Here is a 22,075-nt window from a genome sequence, read left to right as displayed (position 1 = left end):
AAATCGGCCCTTGGAGTGGAGTGGGAGTTGGGGGAGGTTGAGGGATTGGGGTTGCTTAACAACCTAACTTCCAGTGCATAGGAACTTTTACCTTTTGTAATCTGTCCAAAGTCCCAACACCCGCTGGGCAGATGCAAACATGACTGAAAAAGCAGAGAATTGGAACAGAATAATTTGAATTTATTAAGACAATAGCACTGCAAATGGTTAAGGTAATATATTTGCTATCTGGTGAGATACAGAGTTTTAGCATTAGGGATTAGAATGGATCAATTTTGGGTTAAAATTCTCTGCAATGTTTGTTCATGGTTCAAAGGATAACAGCTTTTGTGCACATGCACATTATTGATTCTAGATTTAGAACTCAGAGGCTTCCTGGAAAGGTAATTATTTTTCCTTCTTTTCCATTTTCAAAGGTCATCAATATAATCAACACTGCCCAAGAGAACAGTCCAGTAAGAGTCGCTGAAGCTTTGGACAGGGTTCTGGAAATATTAAGAACAACTGAGCTCTACTCACCACAGCTCGGCACCAAAGATGATGATCCCCACACCAATAATCTTGTTGGAGGTCTCATGACTGTGAGTTAGTAAGGAACACCTTTCAGATTTGTACATTTTATTCAGCATTGTATTGGCCACAGAAGTACTCACTTTAGAATCAGACCATTATATATAATCACTGGGTCAAAATCCTGGAACTCATATACACACATAAGAAATAGGAGCAGAAGTAGCCAAATGGCCCCTCAAGCCTGCTCCACTATTCAATAAGATCATGGCTGACCTGTTTGTGTTTCAAATTCTACATTCCCATCTATCTCTGACTACCTTTCCCTCCCTAATAGCACAGTGGGTGTACCTGCACCACATGGACTGCAGCGGTTCAAGAAGGTAGCTCACCACCATCTTTTCAAAAGTAATTAGGGATGGGCAAATAAATGCTGGCCCAACCAGCGATTCCCACACCCTTGAATGAACAAAAAAAACTACAACATTTGATAAAACCACAGTGTAGTAGCTTCTCTAGCCTTGGATTAGAAAGAAAGAAATATCAGGCAGGAGTTCTTATACCTGGTTGTTCTTCATTAAGACTTTCTTATTACAAACTTACAAAAAATGACAGGCAAGGAAAAAACAGTTGGACCATCAGGCCTCCCACACTCAAGATGCCTGCAGCATTAAGATTAGTCCCTTCATAACACCCTCCAGTATGTTATCTCCAGGGAGAGGCAAAAATTCAGGAAAACTCAGGGCCAGTAAGGGAATGAAAATTCCTCTGATCCATTCAGGCAATCAAAGCCAGTCCCAGATATCACATTATTTATATGTGGGCATTCAGTGTAACCAGGATTAACTATAGCTGTGATGCCCCACAGTTGAATATTTCTACCAACACTGATCATCAGGCCTCACACATGAAGAACCAGCATTTGAGTGGAACTGTACCCAAGCATTAGTCACTAGCTCTAGGAGAGCAGAGGAGAAACTGGGAAGGGTGAGGGAAGATGGCAAGACTACACACAACATCTTTATGTTTTCCTTAAACGCACGGGGTAATTTTGCAACAACGCATTTTCAGCGCAGAGGAGTATATTGGAAATATGTCAAGGTTGCCTGCCAGTAGAGTCAGAGAATTAACTGTTTAAAGCCACATGTAATTAAATCTGTCTAGAATGACTGCTTGTGGCTGATTTTAGGTGGTTCCATTATGCAGGTTCACCTGTGAATCACTGTTGCAACAGTGTAAGTTGGTCTTTATAGCCAAATGGTCACCGATACCCAAAGCCTTCCCACCTCCACCGGAAGTAAGTTCTGGGCAGGAAGGCCAATGGTGGACCTTCCCACCCCTCCTCCTCTTGAGTTTCCAAAGTGTCCAATTGACAATCACTTAAGGGCATCTTCCCAGCTCCACTGCAATCTTCCCAGCTCCAAGCTGGCCTGCTGACATGTGGCCTGCACAACAGGTAAAACTGTGCAGGCTGCATGTCACTTGAAGGGAGTGTCCCTCGATCTGCACTAATCTGTGCATTATCAAGGGCAAGGACATGAGGCAGGGGGGTGTCCACTGACACCGCTCTTCCCTTGCTGCCAACCCCCATGGCCCTGCTCTTCCCACGGCCCCCACTCTGCAATATCCTCCGAACAGCATTTACCTTCCTCCTCACAGTCAGCGCAGGTGTCTCACGGCCTTTTTAGGTGGCAAGTGGGACACCCACCAAGAACGGAAGATTTTATTAGGATAGGTTTCAGCCTAACAAACTCTGTGTAAGGCTCATCCCTCACTGTAATGTAGAGCCCGGCTTTATGATGGGACAGGGTCATTACGCACAAGTGGCCTGGGCAACTAACAAGCTCATGTCACAGATGGAGAAATTTTAACTTTCGGGCGTCATTTCCACATCCAGGCACTGACACCTGGCCAAAACCAAGAAAATCACTGCTTGGTCAACAAACGAGAATGGTTCCCAACAGTCAAGTAAGTAACGGTGGGAGGAAAATCGCAGAAAGAAGCACAGGTTAAGGGAGTCCCAAGGTCTCTTTGCACATGCTTTCTTGGCCACAAGGAAACTTACGATGTATTTTAAAACCTACTTTGCTGACCCGCTTCTGGCCCATGATCTCGCTTCTGGAGGGTTTGTCCTGTTGGGTAAGCCGTCAGTGCTCCCCTTTTGAAAATTAATTCAGGAATGTGAGCATTTCTGGCAGACCCAACATTTATTGCCCATTCCTAATTGCCCTCGAGAAAATGATGGTGAGCTGTCTTCTTATGTCACTGAAGTCCATGTGGTGCAGCTACACCCTCAGTGCTTTTAGGAAAGGACACCCAGGATTTTGACCCAGCGACAGTGAAGGAACGGCGATATAAGTTAAGATGGTGTGTGGCTTGCAGGGAACTTGCACATTGTGGCGTTCCCATGTGCCTGCTGCCCTTGTTCTTCTGGGTGCTAGAGTTTGCTGGTTTGGGAGGTACTATTGGAGGAGCCTGTTCAGGTTTCCAGTAAAAATAGCAGCTAGGGCCTTGATGCCCCTGGAGCCTGACCTGTATATTTAAAAAGGAATTTGCCACCTTGGGGCGGACATCCTTGCTTCCTGCAATTTTAACTTGTAGGCATGTGAAGACTGAAGACTTGTGCTCCAGAACTATACATGACCCTAGCCAAGCTCTTCCAGTACAGCAACAACACTGACATCTACCCAGTATTGTGGAAAATTGCCCAGGTATGTCTGTACACAAAAAGCAGGACAATTCCAACCCAGCCATCAGCCTACTCATGATGATCAGCAAAGTGATGGAAAATGTCACCGACAGTGCTAACGAGTGGCACTTACTCAGCATAACCTGCTACTGATGCTCAGTTTGGGTTCTACCATGGTTACTCAGATCCTGACCTCATTACAGCCTTGGTCCAAATATGGACAAAAGACCTGAACTCAAGAAGTGAGGTGAGAGTGACTGCCCTTGACATCAAGGCAGCATTTGACCGAGTGTGGCATCAAGGAGCCCTAGAAAAACTGAAGACAATGAGAATAAGAGGGAAAACTCTCCACTGGTTGGAGTCATACCTAGCACAAAGGAAGATGGTTGTGGTTGTTGGAGATCAATCGTCTCAGTCCCAGGACATCATTGCAAGAGTTCCTCAGGGTAATGTCCTCGGCCTAACCATCTTCAGCTACTTCATCAATGACCTTCCTTCCATCATAAGGTCAGAAGTGGGGATGTTCACTGCTGATTACACATTTACAACTCCTCAGACATGGAAGCAGTCCGTGCCCATGTGCAGCAAGACCTGGACAACATTCAGGCTTGGGCTGATATGTGGCAAGTTACATTCGTGCCACACAAGTGCCAGGCAATAACCAACTCCAACAAGAGAGAATCCAACCATCACCCCTTGACACTCGTATCATCGTTGAATCCCCTCTATCAACATCCTGGGGATTACCATTGACCAGAAACTGAACTGGACTAGCCATATAAATACTCTGGCTACAAGAACAGGTCAGAGGCTGGAATTTTGCGAACAGTAACTCACGTCCTGACTCCCCAAAGCCTGTCCACCATCTACAAGGCACAAGGCAGGAGTGTAATGGAATACTCTCCACTTGCCTGGATGAATGTAGCTCCAACAATACTCTAGAAGCTCGACACCATCCAAGACAAAGCAGCCTGCTTGACTGGCCCCTCATCTGCCACCTCCAACACCCGCCCGCTCCACCACCAGTGCGCAGTGACAGCAGTGTGTACCATCTACAAGATGCACTGCAGCAACTCAGCAAGGCTCCTTCGATAGCACCTTCCAAACCCACGACCTCTACCATCTAGAAGGACAAGGGCAGCAGATACATGGGAACACCACTATCTGGAAGATCCCCCCAAGCCATAGACCATCCTGATTTGGAACTATATTGCCATTCCTTCACTGTTGCTGAGTCAAAATCCTGGAACTCCCTTCCTAACAGCACTGTGGGTGTAACTACTCCACATGAACTGGTTCAAGAAGGCAGCTCACCACCACCTTCTCGAGGGCAATTAGGGATGTGCAATGAAGGCTGGTCTAGCCAGCAATGTCCACGTCAAGTGAAGGAATAAAAAAAAAGGCACCCAGGATAGGATTGGAGTTAGTAGTTTGCCTTGGTAAAGTTGCCTTATCAACAATATTGCAGAGCATTCAGACAGAGAAGAGATGTGTGCTTCATATGCCTGCTTCACTTACATTGCAGCAGCACTTCACAGCTATGTCTGTGATGCTCCCGAATTTCACAGGAATCTCAGCAGTTGAGCCCACGATAGGCCTAGCTTAGAGCAGATGTGGGCTCAGTTCTGGGCCAAGTGTAGGCTCCAACACCATGGCCTAGAATGCTAATCCAGCCCAGAGAAATAAATCATGATTCCAAAGTGGGACTACTGTCTTGCGGAAGGATTCAGAAAGATTAGGCTTATCTTTATCCTGGCCAATATGGCCTCAGGCTCTTCCCCTTGGAGTAGTGATGATTTGGCATAGGGTCAATGTTAGGTTAAAGCAGCAGTCTTGTTCACTTTGGTGTCAAAATGGTCCATGGGCTGCTTTCCCTCAAATAAGTAAAATTTTAGTAATTTTAATCCTGAAATATAAACTCTTCAATACTTTCAAATTTAGTCTTTCAAACAGTTGCCCCTCAAATTTATTTCTGTTAAACTTGACATTATTTTAAGGCTTGTCAATCATAATAACGAAAATTGATTTTGTTTTATAAATAATTAACTATTGGAGTATTTTGATGTTGTGTATTAAGTATTATTTATTCATACATAAAGTAAGGCTGTTCATTTGATGTTTCAGGATGGATTAAGAAGAATGTCTGGCAATGAATACATTTTCTCTAAAAGTAAGTCTGACTTCCATTTGCTCCTTATGGTTTGCCACCATCATCGGAGGGTTAAAGTACATCAGTTACAGAATTATGATGACTTGTCTTTGGTTTATTTTCTGCCAAACTTGCTATCCATGCAGTGCAACATCAGCATAATGTATTAAAATATTTGTACAAAATAAACATGTCAATTTGTTTATCGATTGGTAGCTCATTCGTCCACTGAGAGAGCTGCTCTGACCCTTCCTGTTATTTCATCTGATCTGAAGTTCCTGGTCTGCAAATCTTGGTTTACTCCTTCTCCTTCCATTTCACACAGAAATTGTGCGCTCCATGGGCAGAAATGGTAGGTTGGCATGGGGGCGCACGCCCGACCCAATTGGACGTGAAATCGCGCAAGATAGCATAGGGCGAGCATCCCGACGTCATCCCGCGCTCGCACACTATTTCAGTCAGTGGACGTGCTTCCAATTTTTCATGGCCCATCCAACCTTACATTTGGCGGACGGGTGAATCGGCCAGGCGGACTTTACACTTTTCATGAAACCTCATCCAAGGGCGGGCTGAGGCTTCCGTTATTAAAATCTATGGACAGCATTTTTATCATGTATATGTTCAGGTGACTGATTGTGATGCTTGGACACTTTTTCCCTGATTTTATAAACTTTATTTATTGGTTTTAAAGTCTTCAGCTCTCTGCCTTCAGGGAGCTTTCATTCCGCGCTCTCCCACGCCCACACTAACGTCAGCGCCCGCCCTCCTCCCGCGCCCACCCTGGCAAAGCTGAGCATTTCAGCACGTGCTTCACACTGGCTGACTGTTAATTGGCCAGCCAGCGTGAAATCGCGGTCGGGGGCCGATCGCGGGTGCCGGTCTGTTACCCGGCCAATCCCGGGCCCGCCGATCACGCCTGTCCACCGACCTAAAAGTCCTGCTCCATATCTGGGATAGCCTGCAGTGTGCCCCTTATACCATTTTACTAACTGTTTGGCTAGTTGTACAAGATTTTTGCAGGTACGTTCTAAATTTTGCATGTTACCCTTAAGACGCCCTCACACACTAGATTCCAGAAACTGCACAGAAAACAAGGTTGCACAAGGCTGCACTTGAATAAAATAAGGAACAAATGTAACTTCATTTAATGCACTTACTGTATCCTGGAAATAATTGCTTTAACAACTCCTTTAAAAAGAAGCTGAACGCATAGTTTATTCAGAGTGAACTGAAGGTTCTAAGAACAAATTTAGACATAGCTGATGTGGATCGCAATGTTTGCTGTGCTGCTGGGATTATGGAAATGTCATTTGTTGACTGAATCTGGTCAGAGTTAAATACTCATGGTTGCAAAACATGGGTGAATTGCTTGCATGTGTAGTCACTGTGGGGGGAGTTTTACATTAAGCAGGGTGGTGATATCGGTGGAAGAGGAAGAGGGTGGCTCTCCTGCTCCAACCCAGTACCATGGTCCCACCGTGCATCTGAAAGCATACCTCATAAAAAAACCAGTCCCCAGATATCTCTTTTTTATTTTGTTTCCCCACGGAGATTTCATCTCGCCCTGGATCGATTTTTCAGCAAAAGTGTGAAGGCCGCCCAGGCAATTGGCCTGTCCACCAACAGTAAAAGTGGACGGGCCACGAAAAGTCCCTTTCAATTGTCTCCTTAATGGGCTTAATTGCCCGCTTAATCATTGGCGGACATGCTTCCGACTGCCACGAGCGCCCGCTGACCTGAAGATTGCCTCGTGTGCGGGATGATGTTGGAATGCTCACCCAACCTTCACCTCGTGCTATTTCACGTCTATTCAGGTCAAGCGCGCACCCGCCTGCATGGTGTAAAATTCTGCGCTGTGCGTGTGGGTGGGTCTCCCTCTCGGGACCTTTGTTGCTAGGCAACATCACAGCTTTTTTCCTACTCTTGTGTTTGATTTACTCCCCTTCAAGAGTCATAAAAATATCATTAGAAATGCAGGTATACAAACATAGCTTTTAAAGTGAAACTAAAACTCAACTTTTCCTTTTCTCAACAAATACAGAAATACAAATCAAACTTAAACATTAAACATATACCTTATTCTTAATACACCCAAATACACATATAACTTACTTAAACTATCTCTATTTCCTAACAGTCGCACCTGGCTACATTGTCGGTAAAGGCTAACAACCTATTCCATGCAGTGGGACAATGGCTAGAGGTGAACTCCTCTGTTACAAGCATCAATGATGGAACTTAACTCACTGAGGTGCAGCAATATCTGCAAACTGATAATATGCAATGTCAAAGGGTTGATGATTGACGTGTTGAAGAGGAGCGGACCTCAGAGGGTTCACCTTCGCATCCTCGCTCCATACCTTCCACCATCTCAGATACTTGCACTTCGGCACAGCAAACAAAAGTAATACGGGAGACCCAAGCCAATGAACGCTGCAAAGTGCCAGCAGATCAGTCCGGGGGTCAGAGTCTCATTTTTAGAAGACCAACGGTCCTCTCAGTAGCTACTCTGGCAGAAGCATTGCTTTGTTATGACACAGCAGTTGGTAACGGCTGAGTTATTTAAAATCTCAAAGGGAAACTTTAAACAACTGTCATAACCTATATTTTCAATTGGTATGGTTCAGATGCAATTCTGAATTCAGAAATGAAACCAACAAGCCTCCAGAGGTATTTTATATAAATTAAATTAAACATTTATTAATTTTAATAAGAAATTAAACACATACACGTCTACAAATTACAAACAGTTTAATAACTATTAAACAAATCCCCAAATTAATCACTCCCAGGTAACCTTCCCCAAGGCAACAAAAACCCATAGACTTAAAGAGACACCATTTATGAATTCAAAATGAGGTCCCTTTCAATTTGGTTCCTTCACAGACATAGTGTGGGGCTTATGGGCTGCATAGATATTACATGCCTCTGACTTCCAAACACAACTGTATATACCTAGCCTTCCCTTTAAATGTAAATTCTCATTGTATCACCAAGCCCTTTGAACTCCACCTCTTCTAACAATAAAACCTCTTTCATACTATCAATTTTATTAGTAATATAAACATATTGCTTGGTGTCTCCTAGCTTGGTACAAGATTTCACCCCCAGTCTTTGAATGGTTTATTCAGTAAAATGCATATGTACCCTCTACCTTACTGTTTACACCTCAAAACTACTATACATCAAAGCACCCAGACTAGCTGGCTTTAATCCAATTAAAACACACACACTCACACCCACAGACCTGGACCCTACTACAAGCCCAATTTAAAATAATTTCCAATAACATTATATACATTAATTTCTTCATGACACCCCCCTCCCTATCGAAAAATGAACCATCATAATTCTAAAATACAGCTTCATTTTTTTATAACCCATCTCACACTATCACCTATAATTATTACACTATTAGATGCATGCATCAGCATAACAATATATATACACACAAGCCCTTGGTATCAACAGAAATCACTCCAGTTCAGTGTCCAGGTTTTTTTTTTAATGTCCAATTTTCCTTTAAGCTTCAAACTCTTGATAACGCATCTGCGAACAGATTCTCTCTACCAGCAACATACATAATCCGTAGATTAAATGGTTGTAATAATAGACTCCACCTGAAAAGCATTGCGCTTTTGCCTCGAAATTTGCCCAAAAACTTCTAAGGATTGTAGTCCTTATAAACAATTGTTTCTGATGTTGGCAACATAAATTTCAAAATGCTGCTGCAACACTAACACCAAACCCCAAGGTCTCTTTTTCGATCGTTGAATATCTTCTCTGTTGTACATTCAGCTTCCATGAAAAATACCCTATCGGTTTTTCAATTCCAGTGTCATCTTCTTGTAACAGTACAGCCCCAATGCCTATATCGCTTGCATCAACGGCCAACTTGAATTGCTTGGCATAATTGGGCACTGCCAAAACTGGTGTTGTAGTTAATACAGTTTTCAAACTATCAAATGACTCCTGATACTCCTGTGTCTATTGAAACTCCTTGTTCCTTTTTAATAGTTCAGTCAGTGGAGCAATCACAGTGCTAAAATTTGGTACAAGTTTTCAGTAAAACCCACTCCAGAAATCTCAAAACTTCTCATTTTGTTGTAGGCACTGGGAAATCCACGATAGCTTTGACTTTCGCATCTCTCGGAGCCACCTTACCATGTCCAATGGTATGGTCTAGATACGTAACTTGCACTTTTAGCCCAGTTCATCACCAAATTAGCTTCTTGTAATCGAGAAAATAATCCTTCCAGATGCTGTAAATGCTCCTCCCACATAGGACTGAAAACTATTAGATCATCAATATAAACAGCACAATTGCTTAGACCTGCATTACTTTGTTTGTCAGTCTTTGAATTGTCGCAGGTGCATTCTTCATACCAAACAGCATGACCTTAAACTGATAAAGTCAATTTGATGTTACAAAAGATATCTCCTTTGCTCTCTCTGACAACAGTACCTGCCAATATCCTTTTAGCAAGTCAATCTTTGTGATAAATTTTGATTGTCCCACTTTCTTAATGCAACCTTCCAACCTTGGTATAGGATATGAATCCGCTTTTGTCATTGCATTCACTTTTCGGCAGTCCACACACAGTCTGTGTGTTCCATCCAGTTTCAGTACCAGCACAAATAGGCGAACTCCAGTTACTGCAACTAGACTCGATATCATTTTGAAGCTTGAAATCAATTTCTTTTTGTACTTGTGATAACTTTGCCAGATTGAATCTATAATGATGTTGCCTTATTGAAGCTGAAACCTGTACAGAGACATCATGTAGAGCTAAATGTGTCTTTCCCAATTTATTCCCACAAATAAGTTTGTGTGACTGCAATAGCTTTTCCAAATCACTTTGACACTTGCTTGGAAGGTAACTCAATATGTCATTTAAATTTTCAAGCACCTCCTCATTATCCAACTTGATTAGAGGAAAACCAATTTTAGAGTCCTGCAATTCTACCTCTTTCTCATCATCCACCATCACTAATACCTCTTTTTGTTCCTCTTCCCTGTCAAAGTACTTTTTAAGCATATTTACATGACACACCCTCTGCTTTTTTCTTCTATCTGGAGTATTTATTAAGTAATTTGCTTCACTCAATTTCTTTTCAACCCTGTAAGGCCCACTAAATCTTTTATTTAATGAATGACCTAGTACTGGCAACAAAACTAACACTTTCCAGAAACAAAACTGCAAGCTTTAGCTTTCTTATCTGCTTTCACTTTCACCACTTGCTGTGATATCTTTAAATGTTCCCTAGCCAACTCATATGCTCTGTTCAATCTTTCCCTGAAATTTGATAAATAATCCAAGAGAAATAGTTTCTGAATTTGGACCCACCAATTTCTCATGAATCAACTTCAGTGGTCGCCTTACCTCATGACCATAAATTAGTTCAAAAGGGCTAAAACCAGTCAGTGCATTAGGAGCGTCTCTAATAGCAAATAACAAAAATGGAATTCCTGTATCCCAATCATGTGGATAATCCTGACAGTATGCTCTCATCATAGTTTTTAAAGTTTGATGCCATATTTCCAAAGCTTCTTGTAACTCCAGGTGATAAGCTGTTGACTTAAACTGTTTTAACCCCAAACTGTTCATTACTTCCTTTAACAGCTGTGACATGAAATTTGACCCCTGATCTGATTGTATTTCCTTAGATAAACCATATCTTGAAAAACATTTAATTAAGTCCTCCTCAATCTTTTTAGTGGTAATATTTCTTAAAGGTATCACTTCAGGAAACCTAGTAGACACATCCATTATTGTTCGTAAGCACTGGTTTCCACTTTAGTCTTAGGGAGCGGTCCTACACAATCAATCATGACCCTAGTTAAATGTTCTTCAAATGCTGGTATTGGGATTAAAGGCACCTGCTTAATCACTGCTTGTGTTTTCCCTGTTACTTGACATGTATGACAGGTTCCACGGAATTTGACTACATCCCTATGCAATCCTGGCCAAAAAAAATCCTCTGTATCTTTTCCTGTGTTTTCCTAATTCCTAAATGTTCCTCCGTTGGAATTTCATGAGCAATCCTCAGAATCTCATTTCTATACCCTAATGGGATAACAATCTGATGCACCTCACTCCAGCTTTCATTTACTGAGACAGGATCCGGCCTCCATTTTATCATTAAAATGTCTAGCTGAAAGTGATAACATACCAGAATACATTTTGCTTCAGTTTCTGAATAAGCTTTCTGATATAACTGCTTTAATTGTAAATCATTTTTCTGTAACTCCACTAACCTCTTTGAGTTCAATGCTTCAGCTGAATTATCCTGTAACCTTTCCTCCTGAACAATGTTATCAAACACAGTGCCTGCTAATTGGATTTCAACACCTTCTTCTTGCCTTTGAACTGCCTGCCTTTCTCGTTTTTCTTGTTCTTCCCTATGAGCCTTTGATTTCGTTACAACACAATCAGGAAACAATCCAGGATGTTCCTTTTGTAACATCTCTGTTGAAAACACTTCTACAGGCTGCTGAACTACCATAGGCATCACCCACATTTGCAATCCAATTATATCATTACCTAAAATAAATTGAACCCCTGCAATGGGCAGTTTTTTCACTATTCCAACAATAAGTTCACCTGTCCTCCATTTGCTCTTTAAATTTACCTTTTGCAATGGAATAGATTTAGCATCTCAATGAACCCCACTTATTATCACCTGCTCCTGCAATACGCCCTCTGAACAATAAATATCACTATCATACAACATTAAGTATTGACTAGCCCCTGTGTCTCTTAAGATTTTAACATCTTTACCTACTCCACCCCTATACACATGGAAAGACTTTCCCTTCACACACAAAGCCTTTCAACATTTCTGCAACCTGCTCCTCAGAATTCTCTTGGGTAAATTGTGAACACATTCCCACTTCTTTAACTATCACTGATTCTCCCTGTTTTACCTGTACACAAACCACTGGTTTTCCCTGTGTCTGAACCTCAGAACCCACCGTACTTTTACTTCCAGAATTTTTCTGTACCCCAATAATTCCAACAGATTTTTCTGAAATTTCCAACACACTGACTTCATGTGCCCCACAATGAAAACACCTCAATTATCAAGTGTCACTCCTACCCTCAGCATCTTCCTTTTCATTCTGAGAAAAAAACTTCTCGGAAATTCCCAGCCACTTCCTCCCTTCCCTGACTACCTACCTTCCTTTCACCTTCCCACTTTCTATCCTTTCCAATTTGAAAGGATGATGAAAAAAATGTTTAGCTCTATGAACTAACTCATAATCATCAGCTATTTCTGCTGCTTGTCTTACAGTTCTGCCACATGAGTTCTCGCTATCGGAGGGATTGAGTCTTTAAATTCTTCCAAAAGAATTACTTCCCTAAGAACTTCATATGTTGTCTTTATTTTTAACACCCGTATCCACTGGTCAAAATTACTTTGTTTTACTCTCTCAAACTCAATATAAGTTTGCTCAGGCTGTTTTTTCATATTCCTAAATTTCTGCCTGTATGCTTCAGGAACCAACTCATATGCACTCAAAATAGTCTTTTTCACCACATCATAATTCACCGATACCTCTTCAGACAGCAAAGCATATACCTCATGCACTCTACCCAGCAACCTAGACTTTAATAATAACACTCAGTGCTTCTGTGGCCACTTCATTAGTTTAGACATCTTCTCAAATGAAATTAAAAGAACGCTTCAACATTTTTTATCCTCAAACTTTGGAAGAGCTTGTAAAAATCTAAACAGATCCCAACTGGAGGTTGGGGTTACCTGTGGGTGCTAGGAAATCAGATATAATTAAAAGTATAGCACAGCATCTACAGTTGGAAGTGATACCTGAGACTAGTGAGTCACAGTTGAAGGTAGTGAGACTTCAGTTTGAAATGAAGAAGCTTGAATTTGAACAAGCAAAGGGACTGAAAAACATTGAATTAGAAGCAAAGGAAAGAGAAATCCAACTGGACTTTAGGTTAAAGGTTTTTTCATCATCAGAACTCTCCTCAGAATCCGAGATCTCTTTTTTAACTTCCAGCCTTTTAAGTAGTATTCTCTTTCTCTCTCTTTCTCTCATGCCTGAAACTCCAGTTCCAGCTTCCTTTCTTTCTGCCAACTCTGTTAGATTACTCTTGGTTATTGTTTGCAACCCAATCAGAGTTATATCTTCTACTCCCAGACAAGCCTTAGCAATTGCCAAAGCCATCTTGCAGTCTCACCACTTCTAAAAAAACCTCACCAACTCCTGAATTCAAAGTGCTTCTCATACTCTTAACCATTAGATTCACCAATTCCAAACCGATCAAGGAATTACAAATATTATCCCACTATGAGCCCACAATTGTTATGACACAGCAGTTGGTAAAGGCTGAGTTTTTTTAAAATCCCAGAGGGAAACTTTAAACAACTGTCATAACCTATATTTTCGATCGGTATGTTTCAGATGCAACTCTGAATTCAGAAATGAAACCACCAAGCCTCCAGAGGTTTTTTATACAAATTAAATTAAACATTTATTAATTTTAATAAGAAATTAAACACATACACATCTACAAATTATTACCATAATAACTATTAAACAAATCCCCAAATTAATCATTCCCAGATAATCTTCCCCAAGACAACAATAACCCATAGACTTAAACAGACACCAGGCAAAGCACATTTTATCTTACAAATTCAAAATGAGGTCCCTTTCAATTTGGTTCCTTCGCAGACACAGTGTGGGGCTTACGGGCTGCATAGATATTACATGCCTCTGACTTCCACACACATAGCTCTTCTGTATATACCTAGCCTTCCCTTTGAATGTAAATTCTCATTGTATCACCAGGCCCTTTGAACTCCACCTCTTCTAACAATAAAACCCCTTTCATAGCACCAATTTTATTAGCAATATAAACTTGGTGTCTCCTGGCTTGGTGCAAGATTTCACCCTCAGTCTTTGAATGGTTTATTCAGTAAAATGCAAATGTACCCTCTACCTTACTGTTTACACCTCAAAACTACTATACATCAAAGCACCCAGACTAGCTGGCTTTGATCCAATTAAAACCCACACACACTCCCACAGACACAGACTCTACTACAAGTTCAATTTAAAATAATTTCCAATAACATTATATACATTAATATCTTCATGACAAACTTTCATTGTATTATTCCTCTGCAACAGTACATGGACGCCTGACCGGTCTCATGAGACCCGTCTTTAACCGATAATTCTTGTCTCCAAGTAGCCAGCCATCCAGCTGTGTGGCACCTGGGAGTACTTGGCGATATAAGCATCATGGGTACTCCTAGGGCACCTCATACACATCTGCACGATCCTCAGGCAGTGGTCACCTACGATCTGCACATTAAGGGAGTGAAATTCCTCTTGGTTGGCAAATGCCCCTGGTTGTCCTACTGGTGCTTTGATGGACATGTGTCCCTGTGCCCCTTGTAGTTTATGGAATGCGGTGATGACCCAAAGCCGCTTGATCTCTTGGCCTGGCTGCACTCATCAATGCTGAATTTAATGAAAAGTTGTCCACCCTCCTGAACAATGCGTCAGTTACAGTGCAATGCAGTGATGGGCTGCTGATTGTGATATGCTGCAGAGATCTCCGACTGCCCCTTGAAAGGATTCCAGGCATAGAAATTCAATGCATCCGTCATCTTCAGTGCCACAGGCATCGAATGATCATCCACACAATTGGAGCTTATGTCCCCTCCAAGCATCTCACAAATAGAAACAACCCCCTCCCTGGAGAGCTGCAGCCTAAGACACTGGCACTCAGACATGTGGAGATAATTTGAGAGCTGCCAGTACACCCGCCCTTCAGGTTAAGCTTTCCTCCTTGGGCTGAGCTGCCCGCAGCCCTCTCTGTGTACTCCTGGTCTTTCAGCAGCACCATGCCACATAGTTAGTTGGCCAGCAGGTTACTGCTGCCCTCCTTTCCCTCCTTCTCAATCTGTCATCCTCGCTTGAGGAGCCATCACCTGAACTATTCCCATAATCCACTCTCCCTGTGACTCCTCCCTGTCAGCCCACCCTGTTAGGGTGCCTCCATGGCTGCACCCCACTTCCAAATCTCTCCCGTCAAGATGAGCCCTTCAGTGGCTCCCCTTAAGAAGTGCGCTCAAAGTCAACTCAGACCAATTCCCTCACCCCTCATGTAGTTTCAAATGCAGTCTCCGACTCTAGACCCGCCTTCGTGCTGCTGAGTCAACCCTGCCCCCAGGGATCCTGTGCAACCAGTGTAACATTGCTTAACAACAAAATCGCAGTCAATTGTGTAGTTAATTGCCTCAAATACTCTTTAAATGGCCTTTATTGGAAGGCGGGCAAACTTGCGGCTTTGTGCCCCGCTTGCCTTTGCATTATCCCAATTTGGGCATGATGATATCAGGGACCAGACCTGATATCACAACACCTGATTTTACACTGTGGTGGAAGGTACAGTTGTCCAAATAGTGGGCAGAATTTTGCCCTTGATGGGCGAGCAGGCCTCACCAGCGGGCGGGCAGCCGATCACCGCCGCCAAAATGGCCCCCACCGCCATTTTAAGTGGGCAGACCAATTAAGGCCTGCCCAGCGGGCTGTCCAATGGGAAGCGCTATGAGCTTCCTGTGCCGGGGGGGGGGGGGGGAGGGGGGGGGGAGGGGGGGGGGAGGGGGGGGGGATTCCCCAACTGTCAAAGTGCACTCTTTCACGCATGCACGCGAAAGATCGCACATCTCCCTGAGACTAAGTGCTGTCTCAGGGAGATCGGTGAAAGGTTTATAAAGTTCAAAAATAGAAAAATAAAAAAATTATTAACATGTCCCCCTCATGTGACAATGTCACACGAGATGGGACATGTTAATAAAAAGCACAGAAACTTTATTAAACTTTTTAAAAACAGACATGAAACCTCATCCCGCCAGTGGATGAGGTTTCATGTTTCTTCAGAAGCCCTCTGGGGCTCTTGGCCTGCCCGCCAGCCTTAAGGTTGGACGGGTGGGGCCTTTAATTGGGTTGACTACCCTGTCAATGGCCTCAATTGGCCATTGACAGTTCGGCCGGCAGAAAGCTGATTTCACTGTCCGCCCGCCTTCCTGAATATTTAAATGGGGCGGGATGACGTCGGGGGGAACCCGCATCCTTTTCGCGTCGGCGAGCGGGCCCCGCCCCCAGCTCGCCAATGGAAAAATTCTGGCCAGTGAGTGTAAAATTCTGTGCTGTGTTATGTAAATGAACAGAGGCAGCCATTTATATTTCCATTGCCTTCAATAGGAATAAACATTGGGAGAGATGTAAAGTCGGCTGTCGAAAAGGGTTCGCCTATTTTTGCACTATTGCACAAAGTCAAAATTACCCCCTTCATATGAGGAAAAGGATCCTGCTATCAATCCTAAAGTTACCTTCTACGAGTTTGAATCTGAGTCCCAGAGTTTAATTTGTTACAATCAGTCCCAGAGCAAAGTTCCCCCCCAATTGTTATGCTCCCAGGTGAGGAGGGCTGAACTGTCTCCCCTTCTTTATTCAACCCCTTCGGTTGGTCACAACAAGATTAATTTAAAAAGGATCCCTTCCCTCGTGGATAGTTTTTCCTAATCCAAATGTATTTATGTCTTAAAAGGAGTCAATTTAACCAGACTTTCTTGAGTCAAATGAAGAGTGAGTTTATTAGTTACTAAAACGCACAAAAAGTAATAAAAATGCAACACACATACACACATATTAGAAATGAGAAGTGAGTCCAGGAATAGAGGTTTAAAAAAAGTTATACAAATCAGCCTTTGGCTTGTCCATGACGAATAGATGGTGAAACGTTGTGGCCGTTAAGTTGAATGATTGCGGTAGCGCTGACTTTGGTAGTTGAGCAGTGGGTTTGGAGATTCTTGGTTCTGCAGGTTAGTTGAAAGGAGTTGTCCTGTTCCCTTTTCGACCGTGGCTTTGCTGATTGTGACTTGCCTCCAGCAATCAGAGAGAGAGGATTTTTTTACCTACAAGCACAAGGATGCCTGGTTGATGTTCTTCAGCTGTGACCTTCACAGCACGCCCTCACACACCAGGCTCAGACACCAAAACTAGCACACAGAGATCAGGGTTGCAGTTGGTTTTTTAACTTCTTTTCTTATGTATTCCTGGAAGGGAAAAACAAACACGTCTTTCACCCAGAAACTGCTTTCTTTCAACTCACATCATGTCCACAGTCTAGGATATAACTCACAGGAGATGGTTTCTGCTGAGATGTAATCAGACTTCATTATCTCCACAACCACAGGAGATTACAGTTCAGTTTTTTCATTGCACCTTCTCCTTTGAAGTATCTCTGCCTGAAGGAGGCCTTGACACCTTCTTAGGTACAACAATCCGTTCTCTGAACTAGTCGGTCAAGTGTAATCCACATAGGAATTTTCCAGTAAGTGGTTACTTTACAGTCTCAGACAGCTTTTGCTTGTGTGTCCTTTTTTAAAAAAAACTCATGTCTTACTTAAAAGTTCAATATGTCCGTAAGTAACTCGGGACTATGATCCATGGTCATGATGGTTTTAAAGTATTATTCCAAGTAAGTTTTCCCTGCATCTTATTAATTTTACATATTTCTATAAGATCAGTTCTCAGACACCTCAGGGTAGAAATTCATCTCAGGTGGTGGGTCAATTGATGGTATCAGATTAGCCACTTGTTATACTCAGTGCCTGGCACTCAGTTCCATTGCAGTCAATGGAATTAAATAACACATTCAGCGTATAGCGGGCAACTGATCTGATTCCACCTATTTCATGGAACCGCCTGAGATGAGTTTCTATCTCCTTTCTGAGCTAAAAAGCCCAAGCTTCGCCAGTCTTTTCTCATAACTCTGGACCATTGAACATTATGACCCTTCTTTGCATTGCATATAGCACTTGAAGGCCTCTTGTTTCTTGGTGACCAGAACTGAATGCTGTAGTCAAGATGAAGTTTGATCAGAGCACTATAAAATCTGATCATTGCCTCCTCCCACTTATATTCTTGTTTTGGTTGGGGTCCAGCACACTGTTGCTTTTGTTGATGGCTTCTCTGCATTGAATGGAGATTTTTTATGTAAAGTCCAAGAGGATTTCTAAGTCTCTGCCAACTTCATCTTTAGCTGTTTCAATACTATTCATGGAGAATGGGCATTGTCTATTCTTGCTTCCAGTATGTAACACTTTATAACTTGGCTGCATTAAATTTGATGTCATTATTCTTACATATCTTACATATCACCCACTTACATATATTGTCCAACTCATTCTATAATTTCTGAGTGACCTCTTCTGAACTGACACCCAATCCAGTTTGGTGTCATCTACATATTTGACTACTAAGTTTCTGAATCCAGGTTATTTATGTAAATTGGAAATAGCAGGACCCCCATTCAACATTTCGCCATCCACTTACAACATAACTCCTCTAATGAATATTTGTTTCCTACCTTAGTTTCAACCAGTTTCTTATCCATTTCCACGGTTTACTCTGAATACTCCAGCCTTTTGGAAGTCAGAGTGCACCGCATCATAGGGCTTACCACTGTCCACTTGGGATGCTAAAGATCTTCCTCTTCTGAATCCATGCTGACTGCTGTTAGCTAGGTTCTTGTTGTACAGGTGATCCAGAAGTTTACTCCTGATAATTGATGCCATTATTTGACATGGAATTGAAATAAGACTTATGGGTCTGGACTTGCCTGTCTCTGTCTTGTCATCTTTCTAAATATGTGTGCCACATTAATTGGTTTCCAGTCAACAAGTAGTCCCCAGTTTCCAAATACTTCCTCATATTGATTAACAATGCATCACAAATCTTTTTTCTAAATCTTTCTCAGTACTGTAGGATTAATAGCATCTATTCCTGGAGATTTATTTGTTTTGAGCCTTTTTATACTTCCATTTCATTGAAAACAAAGTAATTGGCTGAATTTTATGCTGGAGACAGGAACCCTGCCCAACATAAAAGTCATGGGCAAGCCCACCCCCAGCTTAGCCAGCTTGCCCTGCAGCCATTTAACAGAGAGAGCTGCGGGCCAATCTGGTCCCAGCAACACTACCGACAGCCGTGGCCACTGCAACATAGCTGGACTTAAAGGTAAATCTGGGGTCTCTCCAGGGCAAAATCTCAGCAGCTGAGGGAGCAGGGCCTTAAGTGACTATTAATTGGCCACGTAAGGGCCTCAGTTGGATGGGCCTCCCGTCGCCTCCCCCACTGCTGATAAAACTATAGCAGGAGCAGACGGGTAGCCAGCACTGGCATTGCACCCAATCTTATGGCCCCATCTTGCCTGCCAACCTGCCTTGATGGGCTGTCAAATTTAGCCCATTGATTTTACTTGGGATATCTTTGTTTGGAGAGGTTATATTGATCATGCCTTCCTTAGTGACCACTTTGGGAATTATTCATTTTGGAACCCTTGTATTTTGTGCTCATCCTCAGTTTGAAGCCCAGTTGCATCTTTTATGGTTTTAACCTGTTCTTTAACTAGAACAAAGAACAAAGAGAAGTACAGCACAGGAACAGGCCCTTCGGCCCTCCAAACCTGCGCCGATCACATTGCCTGTCAAGTAAAACATTTTGCACTTCCGGGGTCCATATCCCTCTATTCCCATCCTATTCATGTATTTGTCAAGCTGCCTCTTAAACACCGCTATCGTACCTGCTTCCACCCCTCCTCTGGCAGCGAATTCCAGACACTCACTACCCTCTGCGTAAAAAACTTGCCCCGCACATCTCCTTTATAGTTTTCTCCTCTCACCTTAAATCTATGTCCCCTAGTAATTCCACCCTGGGAAAAAGCTTCTGACTATCTACTCTGTCCATGCCACTCATAATTTTGTAAACTTCTATCAAGTCACCCGTCAATCTCCGTTGCTCTAGTGAGAACAATCCGAGTTTCTCCAACCTCTCCTCATAGCTAATAACCTCCAGACCAGACAGCATCCTGGTAAACCTCCTCTGCACCCTCTCCAACGCCTCCATATCCTTCTGGTAATGTGGTGACCAGAATTGCACGCAATATTCCAAGTGTGGCCTAACCAAGGTTCTATACAGCTGTTGTATGACTTCCCAGCTTTTATACTCAATACCCCTGCCAATGAAGGCAAGCATGCCATATGCCTTCCTGACTACCTTATTCACCTGCGTTGCCACTTTCAGTGACCTGTAGACCTGTACACCCAGATCCCTCTGCCCATCGATGCACTTAAGGGTTCTGCCATTTACTGTATAATTCCTGCCTGTATTAGACCTTCCAAAATGCATTACCTCGCATTTGTCCGGATTAAACTCCATCTGCCATTTCTCCGCCCAAGTCTCCAACCAATCTATATCCCGTTGTATCCTTTGATAATCCTCTTCACTATCTGCAACTCCTCCAACCTTAGTGTCGTCTGCAAACTTACTATTTAGCCCAGTTACATTTTCCTCCAAATCATTTATGTATGCCACAAACAGCAAAGGTCCCAGCACTGCTTCCTGTGGAGCTCCACTAGTCACAGCTCTCCATTCAGAAAAGCACCCTTTCACTGCTACCCTCTGTCTTCTATGACCAAGCCAATTCTGTATCCATCCTGCCAGCTCACCTCTGATCCCATGCAACTTTACCCTCTGTACCAGTCTGCCATAAGGGACCTTGTCAAAGGCCTTACTGAAATCCATGTATATAACATCCACTGCCCTTCCATCGTCGATCATCTTTGTCACTTCCTCAAAAAACTCGATCAAGTTAATGAGACACGACCTCCCCTTCACAAAACCATGCTGCCTCTCACTAATACGCCCATTTGCTTCCAAATGGTAGTAAATCCTGTCACGAAGAATCTTCTCCAATAATTTCCCTACCACTGACGTAAGGTTCACCGGCCTGTAATTTCATGGATTATCCCTGCTACCCTTCTTAAACAATGGAACAACATTGGCCATTCTCCAGTCCTCTGGGACCTTACCCGTAGCCAGTGAGGATACAAAGATTTCTGTCAAGGCCCCAGCAATCTCCTCCCTTGCCTCCGTCAGTACTCTGGGGTAGATCCCATCTGGGGACTTATCCACCTTAATATTCTTCAAGACGCCTAACACCTCCTCTTTTTTGATCTCAACATGATCCAGGCTATCTACACACTCTTCCCTAGACAAATCGACCGCTAAGTCCTTTTTTTTGGTGAATACTGATGAGAAGTATTCATTTAGTATCTCTCCCATTTCTTCTGGCTCCACACACAGATTCCCACCTCTGTCCCTGAGTGGGCCTACCCTTTCCCTAGCTACCCTCTTGCTTTTTACATATGTATAAAAGGCCTTGGGATTTTCCTTAATCCTGGTTGCCAGTGACTTTTCATGACTCCTTTTAGCCCTCCTGACTCCTTGCCTAAGTTTCTTCCTACTTTCTTTGTATTCTCCACGGGCTTCATCTGTTCCCAGCCTTCTAGCCCTTATGAATGCTTCCCTTTTCTTTTTGACTAATCTCACAATATCTTTCATTATCCAAGGTTCCTGAAACTTGCCATGCTTATCCTTCATCCTAGCAGGAACATGCCGGTCCTGAATTCTTATCAACTGACGTTTGAAAGCCCCCCACATGTCAGTTGTTGATTTGCCCTCAAACATCCCCCTCCAGTCTAGATTCCTCAGTTCCTGCCTAATATTGTTATAATTAGCCTTCCCCCAATTAAGCACCTTAACCCGAGGACTCCTGTTATCCTTATGCACCAGTACCTTGAAACTTACTGTATTATGGTCACTTTTCCCAAAATGC

General features: G+C 42.8%; 1 protein-coding gene across 1 annotated transcript in view; it reads left to right on the top strand.

The window, feature by feature from the left end:
* pde8b (phosphodiesterase 8B) overlaps positions 1 to 22,075 on the top strand; it is a 298,830-nt gene that overhangs the window by 233,616 nt on the left and 43,139 nt on the right. Inside the window, exons 14-15 of the mRNA XM_078563415.1 lie at positions 417 to 581; positions 5,324 to 5,369. Coding sequence (XP_078419541.1) covers positions 417 to 581; positions 5,324 to 5,369 — 211 coding nt within the window. The remainder of the gene's footprint in view (positions 1 to 416; positions 582 to 5,323; positions 5,370 to 22,075) is intronic.

The sequence above is a fragment of the Cetorhinus maximus genome, chromosome 2 (assembly GCF_964194155.1).
Source record: "Cetorhinus maximus chromosome 2, sCetMax3.hap1.1, whole genome shotgun sequence".
NCBI lineage: Eukaryota > Metazoa > Chordata > Chondrichthyes > Lamniformes > Cetorhinidae > Cetorhinus > Cetorhinus maximus.
Note: the sequence above shows the minus strand (reverse complement) of the source record. Positions and strands in the feature narration are given on the sequence as shown.